At 50.8% G+C, this 12,602-nt stretch overlaps 1 protein-coding gene and 1 long non-coding RNA gene across 6 annotated transcripts in view; one reads left to right on the top strand and one right to left on the bottom strand.

Annotated features, from left to right (window-relative positions):
• Positions 1-6,509, bottom strand: part of LOC136993414 (uncharacterized) — a 30,658-nt gene extending 24,149 nt beyond the window's left edge. The window contains exons 1-3 of the long non-coding RNA XR_010885698.1: positions 6,476-6,509; positions 5,443-5,622; positions 5,242-5,309 (exon numbers count right to left, since the gene is read on the bottom strand). This is a non-coding gene — a long non-coding RNA (uncharacterized lncRNA). The remainder of the gene's footprint in view (positions 1-5,241; positions 5,310-5,442; positions 5,623-6,475) is intronic.
• ANKDD1A (ankyrin repeat and death domain containing 1A) overlaps positions 5,121-12,602 on the top strand; it is a 17,787-nt gene continuing 10,305 nt past the window's right edge. Inside the window, exons 1-5 of one of the 5 annotated variants that reach the window (XM_067305531.1) lie at positions 5,121-5,180; positions 10,176-10,279; positions 10,936-11,034; positions 11,640-11,738; positions 12,253-12,357. In XM_067305531.1, coding sequence (XP_067161632.1) covers positions 10,232-10,279; positions 10,936-11,034; positions 11,640-11,738; positions 12,253-12,357 — 351 coding nt within the window. In that variant the 5' untranslated portion in view covers positions 5,121-5,180; positions 10,176-10,231. Of the gene's footprint in view, positions 5,181-6,201; positions 6,269-7,353; positions 7,416-10,175; positions 10,280-10,935; positions 11,043-11,639; positions 11,739-12,252; positions 12,358-12,602 lie in introns of those variants that run through there. The other 4 variants (XM_067305528.1, XM_067305529.1, XM_067305533.1 and 1 more) reach the window with 4 other exon arrangements.

The raw sequence follows: 12,602 nt of genomic DNA, 5'->3' as shown, positions 1-12,602 counted from the left end.
ATGAGATCACTGTGATATAGGGCGCTTCCTGAACTAGGAGCAACAGCTCTGCTGAAACACTTCATTCTGCGTTGTCTGAAAGGCTACACAGGATGAGCAGAGTCTGGGAAGACAGGAAAAATGGAATTACAGGCTTGTGAAATGGACACTGACAAAAAATGAAGTGTTGAGCTCACTCAGATGCCTCCTGTGTTTAATCCAGCCATCAGACAGTCTCTGTTTAACTAAATATTTGACTTCAGAATTATGCCTGAATTATTACTGGCACAGCTTTCAAGCTCCACAGGTTCCTCTAACAAGCTGTTTCTCTGTGGAAGCCTTGCAAGGAGATGAATGCAGTCTTTGAGGAAGCTGCTGGATCCCTTCTGAGGCTTCCAGAGTGGGTTTGTGGAGCCCCACTGGTTTCCAGGGTTTCTGAAGGCTCCGTATGACTGACTATTTGAAGCTACAGGGCTGATGTTTGTGTGCATTGCTGGGATGTTCCCGGAAGATTTTTGGCTCTGCAACATGTCACAGCAACAGAGCAGGTATCAAAGAAAACACCAAAAATAACAGTTTGCAGGACAACTAAAAGCCTGTCCCAGACAAATAACAAACAAGATGGAGCCATACATGAGGCCGTATTGCTAGGAATCTAACCTGTATTCCATCCTAGCAAGACATACCGAATTTGCAGTTTGCAAACCAGGACACAGAGTTGATACAGTTAGTCCCTTTCACACCCAAAGCTGAGACATAAGGCAGCACAAATATACAACTCCCCATGGCATAAATGGCAGCCATATTCCATGGTGCCCAAAGGGACTGTTTTAGATGTTGCCACTGATCATACAGAGTCCGTGGTTGCTATCAAAGCACCTCGTGCTGTTTGCCACCCAGTCATGTAAATATGGTCCCTTTACAGAGAAGGAGAAATGTGGTCATGCCCTCTCCCACGCAATATTCAAGCTCTCGACCGTGGCAGCCTATGCCAGACAAGATGAGCCTCCAGGGCTGGAGGCTGTCTCCCGAGCCAGGCTTCCCCACTGTGGGCACCTCTAGGGAAGCAGAGGCTTCGCTTCCTGGACTACCATCAGCTGTAGGCAGAAGGAGTCACCTTCCAATTTTGCTTCCAAAGGAAGATTATAAATTAAAGTCCAATTTGCTAAACCTTTAGGTAAGCAACTGTTTCTGCATAAACATATACTGGTTTGTGGGCAGCACTATACGGTTAGCTGCAAATCTAACTGACTTTAACATCACCGTGTATACAACTAAACTAGATGGCATATAGAGGCACATTTTCAAAAGTCATGGTTTTAAGCAGCCTGACTCATGATTTTTGAAAGCTGGAGATTTAAAATAATGATTATCCTAAACTAACATGTAAAAATTATGCATGCAAATTAAGAGCACAAAATGCTGTGTCAGATAGCTTGACTTCTAAGTAAGAAAGAGCACGTAGCTGACCTGGGTAAAATTATTCAAGTCAAATAAAGTCAAAGACTTTAATACCTTTCTGAAGAAAGGGTCAATATCAGGAATATATTGCAAAAAAAGCTCAAATTATCACCTCCCCCTGTCATCTGTTATGCTACAACATTAGTGGAAAAATCCAAAAGCTCTTTTAGATCTGCTATCTAATAAATAGATTGCTAGGCAAGTGTTCAACATTGTTAATAAATCCTTGCAATATTCTGTAGCTAGTATCAGCAGAAAGTCTTCATGCCTTCCACCCCTGGAAACATACCTATTTAGAAAGGACAGAAGAAACTGCCTGCATTGTTTTTTGCCCTCTGGAAACACCCAAGTCTACACACAGATGCGAACTTTCAATGCATCTGTGCTATTTCTCTTCTTAGGTCAGCATTAAGCAGCAGAAAAGCCACAGGCAATCAATCCTCGCTGATTCAAGTTCTGGAAGAGGTGCAGACAAAGACATTAATAGTGACAGGTTAAGTCCACCCAGCTTTTCATCCAAGGATCTCTTACAACATAACAAAAGACTAGCAAGAGCCAGAGGTCCCACCCAAGGCGGGGATGTCACTGGGCTAGGCACAGTACGTACATGCAAGCAGGGATTACTCTCTGCCCTATTCAGTGCCGTTTCCCCAGCCCTCAGGCACTAGGTGCCCAGTGGGAAAGGCTCAGCCCTTCTCAGTCATTCCTGCTGGCGCCACTCCAATTTGTCTAAGACGCTTAAATATTCACTGAGAGAGAGCAAGACTCCGTCTAGCCTGGTGCACACACTGCTCTCGGGGGAGACAGGACACCTGCCTCCTCCACTCCCTGCTCCATCAAATCATTAATTATTTAAAATAACAGGAAAGAGCAAGAACAACCTTCCACGCCAGACATGCTCACAGCTTGCTGTTTACGGCACTCTCTGGGGTCCTGCGGAGACCAGAGTTTGCATCGCCCCTCAGGCGGAGGCAAGGATGAAACCTAGCTTTCCCCCTTCCTGGGGGGATGCTACACCTACGGAGCTATTGTACAAAAACAGGGCTTCTCCTTTACCCAGACAGCCCTTATGCTTGATTTTCTTACCAGACATTTTTTTTAAATTCAATTTGAATAAAAGGAAAACAAAACACAAATCCAAACCTCCGAGACCAGCATAGACACTGCCCCCCCCCATATGTAATTGCTCAAGAGCTTATGATCTACAGGGATGAGAGGTGACCCTCCCCATTTCACAGCTGGGCAGGCCAACCCTTGCCAACCGTCCGAGCAGCAGGACAGCTGCACCAGTGCTACAACGCCCTTCGGCAGCATGCCTGCGATGAGATGGAAACTACCGACTCAGCTCTGCTGCTCCCAGCACTAACGACAGTGCTGGCGTCCTCGCACGAGACGTAGCTGTGCCCACAGAGGGACGCTTCTGAAGTCACAGGGGGTCTCTGCATCTCAGCATCCCCTCGGGATGCTGCCTCTGCTTTGGGCCTGCCTCCCTGCATCTCCCACCACACGCACATGGCCTGCACTCTCTCACCGGAGCAGCACAGGCCTAGGCAGGGGTCCCCAGGCTAGCGCAGTCCCCCAAAACTAGCCTGAGCCTGAGCCCGGAGAACAGCCCCAACTGCAGCCTGGCGTTCATTGCTCACTGCAGCACACTGTGGCAGGTAAACAGCACTGGCACCCTCATGTGGTCACCGCGATCAGCGTGTGCTCTCAGCCAAAACCAAATGTATAGCAAGGCTGGAGAGCCCCGGGAGACACTGAAACATGGTGCGCTCCTCCAGGGATTCCTTTGGAGGAGGAGAGAGTGGCCCATGACAAGGATGAAGTCTTGCAGAGGTCTGTAAGCCTGCACGGGACAGAGAGGGAGTGCAGATGCTGCAGAGACTATGTAGAGGAGAGGGGCTGGAGGGAACCTCACAAGGTCACTTCTCCTATCCCAAGGGATGTGGGCCCACTCTTCCCTGTCACCAACAGCAAAACAGCCCCTGCCCTCCCCCCACTTTCTGCAGTCTAGTCCACTTTGCTGTCTTGGCCACTGGAAAGCTATACACAGGAGAAATTAAGTCCTGCCTGCTGCAATTTAAGGTCATGCCTCCTAGTCCTGCCCATCCTGGATTTGCAGACCAGGTTACTCCTTTCTCTTCACAAAATTTTTCTATGTATTTGAAGGCCAAAAAGCAACAGCATGTACTCGATCAACCCAAGGTCTCTCTCCTTTCAGAGCAAAAACCGATGCAGACAAGAAAATGCAAGAGATAGCAATGACAGAATTCAGCATGGGCCTCCCCCAGAGCTTAGGAACATAGTGCACCAGGTCTATTCATGATGCGCTCTGAGATATGAAATGAAGGCTTGAGCCAAAAGGAAGATTTTCTAGTGACAAAGAGGCAGTGTCTCAGTGCACTGTGCTAGTAGCTCCTCTCTAGGAGGGCAGATAGACAGCAGGGTTAGATCCTAGAGCAGAACCATATTTCAAATCAAGAACAGCAATGGCTCCTACTGGGGTGAAGCTAGACTGTGGGGAGAGTGAACAGCTCCCCCACATCCATGGCATGGCAGAGCGCAAGCAAATACAGAAAAGGCTAGAAAATGTAAGGAGATGTCATTTAAGACAAAAAGATGGGGCCAGAACACATCACAGCACATGCCCATCTGCACAGGCTCCTCATGCTTCCAAGCGGGCAGGGCCAGCAGGCAGGACTTAGCAGATGTTCCCGGTAGATGGCAGGGTGAGACAGCTTCTCCGGTGCGCGGGCCTCACCTAAGCTGGACACTGTGCCTGGCAAGCAGCACACAGGCTGGAGCCATCCGGGAAGGGCTGTTTGGCAGTACTGCAGCCAGCGTTAGAGCAAACTCTTATGCCTGAAAGCATCAGGGAAACCCAATACAGGGGCAAACAATCCATGTGTGTGCACGTGCACACATATATATATGTACATATACATAAACACATGCGTATATACATAAACACACACATATTTTTTGCAGAGGTAAAATGAATATTCTGAAGTCACTGAGTTTTACTTTATACCGCCTCTGGCTACACAGCCTTGAACCACTGGTTATACGTTTGGTCTATGGTCACACCCCAAGATGACTGGGACATCAAAGGACTGGAAGTGCTTTTGACTATTTTTTTCAAATACTAAATTGTTAGAAAAGTGGGGGGGAAGGGAAAGAACGGAAGCTGGGACAACTTCTGCAGAGCCAAACACGTACAGGGCGATTTGACAACATCCAGATAAAGCCAGCTGAACTGGGCAAGCTCTGACCCAAACCCTTCGAGCCCACCAGCGGGTTTCCAGGACAGCACAGTGGCTGCCACTGGAGGCTGTTACTGCAACACAGCCTTGCTTAGAAACTGCCTCTTTATGTAAACATTGATCACTTAGACCTTGCTTCGGTAGCAGCAATACCTTATCGCTCCAATACAGACCTCAAACACCAGAGCACCCTGCTCCTGAAGGACAGCTGGTGGCGGTCGGCAGCGCCGCGGAGACATCAAAGGTACACAGCAACATCCGTGGTGCCACGCTTACCCAGCAAATTAGATAAGGCAAGAAAGCTGTGGGGGCCAGACCTGCCTTAGAGACCTCGTTACAGGCTGAACCGAAATGGCTGCGGCAGAAAGAGAGGCTCCCATGTGTCCAGAGAGTCACTACCTCGTCCTGCATGAAAAGCAGCATCTCCCAAGGCTGGGTTTGACGGGAGGTACCAGGGGACAACACCGACAGGACCAGGTACCCCGTCTTGATCCCTACTTGCACAACCGGCTGTTTGGGACCCTGTTTTTTCACTTACCTCAGGCCTCTCTGAAACAGCTGATTTGTCCCTCGGCCTCTGCTCAGCTGCTGCCTGGATTCTTTCTCCTAACATTATCGACATGAAAAAAAAAATAAATTAAAGACAAAACCAGACCCAGGAGAATTCACTAAAACCCAGGGTGAAGGGAGCTCCCGACAGAGCATTATCGTCCCTTCTTCTCTCCCTGCCTGAACTCACCTCTTAGGAAGTTTTTATTTCTATCTTCACAGCATGATTTAAGCAGCAGGTGGAGACCGAAAGGGACTTGGCTGAGGGGAGAAACGCTCCTTTCCTCCCAGATTTGCCCCTAAGGCACGTGCCGAGCAGATCCTGGGACTAGCTGATGCCCCCTCTGCACAAGCAGGGGAGGGGAACGACCTGTGGGATAAAAACCAAACCGATCGTGATTCCCTAGCTCAATTTATCAAGTGTCAACAGCCTCTTTGCGGGGGCTGTAAGGAGGGAGAGGTGTTTGGATGCGCTACAGGCGGCCAGTGGAGGGGGAGACCCCTTTGCTACCGCAGGCGCTTGCACAGGCGGAATCAGATTTTCCCCTCGCGGCGAGCACCACGTTGAACCCCAAACTCTGCCCTGAGGCACATCCAGGCCGCGGGCGGGCGGGGGAGACCGTTATTCTCCACACGGGGCAGGCGGGGGAAGCCGTTATCCCCCCCCCGCCCCGGGGCAGAGCCGCCCTGTCAGGGCCGCCTGCTCCCGCCTCCCCCTCACCAAACCCACCTGCCCGCCATTTCTCGCCCCGGAAGGCTTTTGCCTCCCCGTATTTCCCACACAGAAACCCCTCTCCGCACACAGTCCCTTTGGGAACGGAGCGAAAACATTCAAAACGAGGATTTTTCCCCCCTCCTCCCTTTAAATAGCAGCTAAAGCGGCGGGGCCGCCCCCCACAGCGCAGCGCAGCGCAGCGCAGCCCGCCCCGCCCGCCGAGCGGCGGCGGCGGCAGCGCGGGCCGGGCCGGGCCGGGGCCGCGGCATGGGCGACGACCTGGCGTCGGAGGCCGACACCCGTGAGCGGGGCTGGCGGGGGCGGCGGGGGCCGGGGGGAGGCGGCAGAGGCCCCGCGGCGCGGCGCGGCCTCCCCCGGGAGCGGGGCCGGAGCGGGGCGGTGGGAGCGGGCAGCTCCGCTGCGCACCTCGGCGCGGTCGGTCCCCCCTCGCCACCCCCCCTCCCCGGCCTGCTTTAACCAAACGCCCCCAAAATCCTTTCAGAAATACCAGCGCGTGCCCCGAGGTGCTGCGGGTAGCGCCGCTGCCTCCCGTTCCTGCGGCTTTAGCCCCGTTTCCCCGCGGCGCCCGGCCCGGCCTGTCGGTGCCGCGCGGCTTTGGGCGATTTTACCCTGTTTCTGCGCCTGCGATGCCTTCGCCGCTTTTTAAAATCCCTCGCGTAGTGCCCTGCCTCGTCGCACTGCTGGTAAATCATTAAAATAATCTGCAGCACCGTCTGGGATAACGGCATTCATATTGGGTACCGTGAGGCGCAGAACGCCTTCAAACCTGGGCTCAAAAGGGTGGGAAAAGCCCCTAGATATGTCCTGAAATACGTACATAGGGACGGCTGCGCGCCGTGACCAGGAACGCGTTTACCTTCACAGCGCTAGTCTTGCTAGCGCGGACGCCAAGGAGCTGAGACCACCAAATTGTTTCCCGTTTGCTGCTGAAAATAAAGAAATTGCGGCTACTATAGCCTCAGCGATGAAAGATTTGTTACTGCGTCTTGACGGTGCAGTAGAGCAGGTAGAGGAAAGAATAAATAAGTGACGATTTGACTTCTCTTGACCAGTCAGCCAATGCTTTGTACATTCATAAAGTGATTTTCTGTCACCTTGAGAGTGTGTCACTGGATGTTTGCTTACCTGAAGCATAGCAGAGTTTTTCCCCATCAAGCTGAGATAAGCGTTTGCAAGGAGGTAGCCTGTGTGTAGCCATTGGTATCAATAATCCACATGAATTCCGCTTGTTTTTCCAAGTTCTCCTGGTATTTCCACCCAATGAGGCGTCTGTGCGGTGTGAAAATGCAGTCCCGTTAACGTACCCAGCCAGAACAGAGTGGGGGCTCAGCATGCAGCATGGAAAATTCTGCTTTATTGCTACAGAAACCAAATCCTACTGCCTTCAGTGAAGCAGCAGGTCCAGCACTCTTGAAAAATCCTGTCTGGTATTAAGACCTGTTTTATTTGTGATTATAGATTTTGGCTATAGATTTTTTCCTGGAAACAGGAGAAACGGGCGGTGAGAAAATTGGAGGGTGATGTTACACGCCTACCACCCCGGGAGTCCCCAGCAGGAAAGCCCTCCTGCTCCCTCCAGAGAGACGTTGGTAGTGCTGTTTACACAGCAAGTCTCTTGTTTAACTCCTCAGCACTGTGAAGCGGGAACAATAATGTGTTTTTTTGCCTTTTGTATCGCATGTGGTTAGCGTCTAGTTGATGTTTTCTCAGTGTTAATGAAGTCATTGCATGTTTGCAGCCACACAGAATTAATATAGGATGCTCACAAGTGGATTGTGCATCGGATAATGCTAAGGCAAAGGCTTATCCTTATGGAGATCAGCAGTGAAGTCAGTGGAATTACACTGATTTATACAGCTGAGAACCTCTCCTGGCATCACTTGCCTTTCAGCTTCCTCAGAGTTCACTTGTGCAGCACATATATCTGAGCAAACCCTTCCCTGCTTAGGCCAGCACTTCCTTCTGGTCTTCAGAGGGCTGATTTTTGATCAAGGAAGGCAGCCTTGTTGTGGCTCTTATGATAACCAGGTTATGGCAACCTGTGGAGAGCGGTGCTGTATGGGGATTGCTTTTCCCAAGCAGAAGCAACTTGCTGATGTTCTGCACTGGCTGTGTGAGCTTGGGTTTGGTTTCCAGCTCGTGTAGCTGTTCAGCTGAGAGGATCCTTTTCACACTCTATTGCAAGAGTCATAAAAATTTCTCTGTATTATCCTCAAAAGACCCTAAGTGATAGTCTACAGAAATGAGATTGCCTTTATTCAGCTGCACTCAGTACTGCCCAGGGTCTCAGTCAGCACTGGGACACCTTTGTGGTAAACACAGAACAAAATATAGAAGATGGTTGTGCTCCCAGAGGGTGACAATCCTGGACAATCCCATAATGAGTCAGGAAGTGCTCATAAAGACAAGATTTTGAAAGTTAGGATGAATGTAAGCAACAAAGATGTGTGATTAAAGAACCATGTATAGACTGAAGTGTGGGTTAAAACCTGAACAGACTGGGTTGATGCAAATGTGTATGAAAAATCAATTTACTGCTAGGGATGTTCTGCAAGATAAAGCAATGCAGCAATCTGAGATCTGAGCCTCCACAGGTTAGTTTGTGTACTAAAAGTGGCTTTGTCACCCAGAGAAGTTGCTCTGCCCAGGCTCATTAGTCTGGGTGTATCTCCTTGCTCCGTGATGATACGGTTTTCTGGACTTTGGCCAGAATCTCTCCCTGGTGCTGCCCTGCCTTGTGTACACATGCCATCTTGCATAGGGAGAAGCCAGAGATCAGTTTAAGGGATTGCCTGGGATGTTGCATCTCCTGCGCTACACAGACATTCCCAGGAACGTCTTACCTCCACAGGGCAGACACCACTCCTTCCTATTCCTGCCTCTTCTTTCTCTTCTTACTGAAACGGAGTAGGAGAGAGAGGGGGGAAAAGTACATGGGAGAAAAGGGGATGAAAACTGCAACATCCTCATGACTGCAGTGGAAAATGTGCTATGTGAGGGGTTAAACCCTTGTGGAAACAATCTGGAAATGGAACTGGTGAAACCTGAGGCCAGATCTTATCTATTCAGAAAAAAAATCTATTAGTGTGTTAAATGTGGGCAGGGAGTCTGCAGCGTGGACCCTTTGATTTGCAGGGAACCTGTGTTCAGCTCAGAAAGCCTGGCCCCAGAACTGCCACAGCATCTTTACTGGGGGAGAACAGACAAACTAGACTTGCACTGAGCCTCTGCTGCCCTTGAACCGCAGCCAAGATCTTTGCTGTCTGCAGAACTTCTCTGCAATACGATCTCAAGAACAGAAAAGTGGAAAAGGGCAGAGCGTCAAAGCCAGCTCCCCAGTGAGATGTGACGGGCTGCGGGACTGACTCAGGCACTTCTCAAAAGAATTCTCCAGAGCCTTAGGGCAGAGACTGAGTGCAACAAAGACTGGCACCAGCCTTGCCAAAAACCTTCAGAGCCTCCCTGTCAGGCTGCAGCAGGCCCAGAAGCCCAGCCTTGCTCTTTCTGCTTGACAGAAAGGTTTGTTCGATCAAGGAGAAGATTGCCAGGGCAAGGCCCAATGTGGAGGGTAAAACCTCTCAGTTTGTGCCTAGTTGCGCAGGACAAATGCTGCTATTTGTAGTAAATCGTGCACAAAGCAGCCACAGTCCATTAAAAGATACTACACTAATCCCAGGCCAGACTAGCAGTTCTGTGCTGCCTGGACAATTCAGGATGCTGTGGAAGGGTTGTTCCCATTTGGTTGGGACAGCAGGACTGTGTGTAGAGGAAGGCCTCTTTGGAGAGCAGCAGGATCTAAAGTGGGAGAAAAGGGTCTGTGTCATTGGCCTGAGTCCTCACACCAGCTCTGGGCCTCACAGGAGGCCAGACCTAGCAGATCAAAAGGCTTCAGGGCTAGAACAAATCCACGCAAACAGAGGAGACACTGAATTAGAGAAGGAGCTGGTAGGACTGGGAGAGCACTGATGTGTCACAGGGGTGCTTAGGGAAGGGGAGGTGGTGGGAGAGGATGGGTCCAGTAAGCACACCAACCCCTGTAGGCCTGCGATTCTTGCTGGGAGAAGTCCTTGTGCAGTCTTCCTTGAGGCTACGGGGGTCAGCGAGCCGAAGGGAAGATTTGTTGGGGCGTGCTGCTTTGTGCTCCTTGGCAGCACCGTTTTAATGCCAGCTCTCTGCCTTTGCTGCAGTGCTTCACTCAGAGAAGGAGTTCCATGATGCGGCAAAGCGTAATGACACGGCCAGGATGGAGGAGCTCATCAAGAAAGGGGTCGACATCAAAGCCAAAAACAATGTAAGTCCTGGGTATTCCCACCTCCAAGCTGCGGGCGTGTTTCTGAACTGCAGCTCCATAACACTACTCCCCTCATTAGCTGCTCAGTTGGCCAAAGCTTTAAGATAGGTCCTGTGGCAAGTGAGCAGTTTGACAGCATGCTGAAACCCATAGCACTGGCATCCTGGCCAGACTGGAAAGTTGCAGACACTGAGGAAGGATGATAATTTATGGTTCCTCTTGGAACGAGCGTGTCAGATATACCCGGCTGCAATGAAAGGCTTTGATTTTGCTGCCTCTGCATGCCAAGGCTGTGGGACTGACTCAATTCCTGTTGCAGATCTCCGTATGTTGGCCAGTAGGTTCCTGGGAACATGGGTTTGCAGTGATCCTTACTGTTTTATTCCATCCATCCCTGGGCAATGATACATCTCATTCCTGTGCTGTCATTGTAGTCCATCACTGTAGTTTCTAAGCAGAAGGTGAACGGTGGAGGTTACTTTCTGCCAGGTAGCTGAGCAAGGCGAGAGGGAGCTATGGCCAGAGGAACCCTGCACAGTGCAGGAAATTCTGGCTCCGTGGATGGCAAAGGGGATTTTGGCCTGCAGCAAGGCCAGTGGATACCCACACGCGCTCCACATACATTAGCCTTGCTTCTCTCCTTCCTTCCCTTTCAGATAGACCGAACTGCCCTGCACTGGGCTGCGGGAGCAGGGAATGAGGAAGCTGTGCGACTGCTCCTGGACCATGATGCCCCAGTGGATGATGAAGACAGTGTATGAAGGCAAATCTTCCTTGTGTGCCCCACAAATGTGTTCTGTGCTTGGGGAGTGCTGGGGGACTGGATCCTGGGCCGGCAGTTACAGACTGCACCTTAGTCCAAGTGGGTGGCACAAGGCATTGCAATGCTTGGGAAGCTGTGGCCTCCCTGCTGAGAGAGGTGCAGTGTCTTTTGGGAGTAAGCCTGATTTCAGGATGTGGCGTACTCTCTCATTTGGCCTTTTTCCCTGAATGCCCAGTGACCAGGAAATATGGCTGGGAGAATCTGGGAGGTTTTCTCTGTATCACCGGGACACTCAGCTTCCTCTGGTCATGCTGATGGGGCTTGCTGGAGAGAGTGGCAGCCAGCAAGTTCCTTTTCCCCCTCCCAACAACCAGGCTAATACACATCATTGACTAGGAAGCGGCAGTCAAGAGGCAGGTCTGCTCAGTTGCTGAGACCATCTGGCAGGAATAATGGTAACTGGAGAAAGAGTGGGCCAAAAAGAGAAATAGAAACATCTGGGAAACTTCCCGAAGCTAGAGGGGCAGCTTCCCTCCAGGGTGGGCATGATGGTGATCAGCAGTTTAGCTAAAAGCATCTCTCTTCCCTTTTGCCCAGTTTGGGATGAATGCGCTTCTCCTGTCTGCCTGGTTCGGCCACCTCCGTGTCCTGCAGATCCTTGTCAATGCCGGGGCCAAGATTGACTGTGTCAATAAGGTGAGAGAGTCTCCCTGCGCGGCTCCATCAGGCAGAGCCGGAGAGTGACAGGGAGAGAGAGGACGGCTTACCTGTGAGCTAAGGTAATGGCACGTGACAGCATCTGCTGTGGGGCTGCCATCTGCACTTCTGCTGGATGCTGTGACCTCGGGTGAAGTCATCTTCACCTTTGGGCCTGGACTTATTCCTAAAGCAGCTGTAATAATTGTAGCTGTAGAGATGCACAAGGCTTTCTCAGCTCACATTTGTGCAGTGCTGAGGTGGAAGGTGCTACAGAAATGGGAAATGGATTTAATAAATCAGCAGTGCCTGTATTCACAAATGAACCTTGGTTAGAAAAGGAGCACCAGTATTTTGGAGTCACAACTTGCTGTTTGCAACACAAGTTAGCTTAGCCCTGGAGCTTCAGGGAAGTATCAGATGGGTCTTTGCTAACAGTAAAGTTGTTAAAAGAAAAAATTGTGTCCTGCAGTCTTGAACTTGTTAAGCAAATAGTCCTTTGTCTCCTCTCCAGAATGGCAGGAACCTGCTTCACTGCGCAGCTCAGAGGGGACACATCCGGGTGATGGAGTTCATCATGGAAGACCTGGAGGACATGTGTGTGGATGAGACAGACAAGGTAGGAAAGCTCCACACTGGTTTGTTTCACGAGGTCTGATCTTGCTCCACTGAGCTTGGCACAAATGTTCCCCTTCACCTTGGGAAGAGTGTGGCTGAGCCTCAGAGTCAGACGGTATTACAAAGTGCCAAGGGTATCCCACGCTTTGGCAGCCGGGGATTCCTGACATAGGCTGTTGGAGAACAGATTCAGGAGCTTCATTGTCCTTCTCTCTTGTAGCTGATGCCCCAGGGTGTGGTGTAAGT

This window comes from Apteryx mantelli, chromosome 15 (assembly GCF_036417845.1).
Source record: "Apteryx mantelli isolate bAptMan1 chromosome 15, bAptMan1.hap1, whole genome shotgun sequence".
In the NCBI taxonomy this organism is placed as follows: domain Eukaryota; kingdom Metazoa; phylum Chordata; class Aves; order Apterygiformes; family Apterygidae; genus Apteryx; species Apteryx mantelli.
The sequence above is the reverse complement of the archived record's forward strand: the minus strand, read 5'-3'. Positions and strand labels throughout refer to the sequence as shown.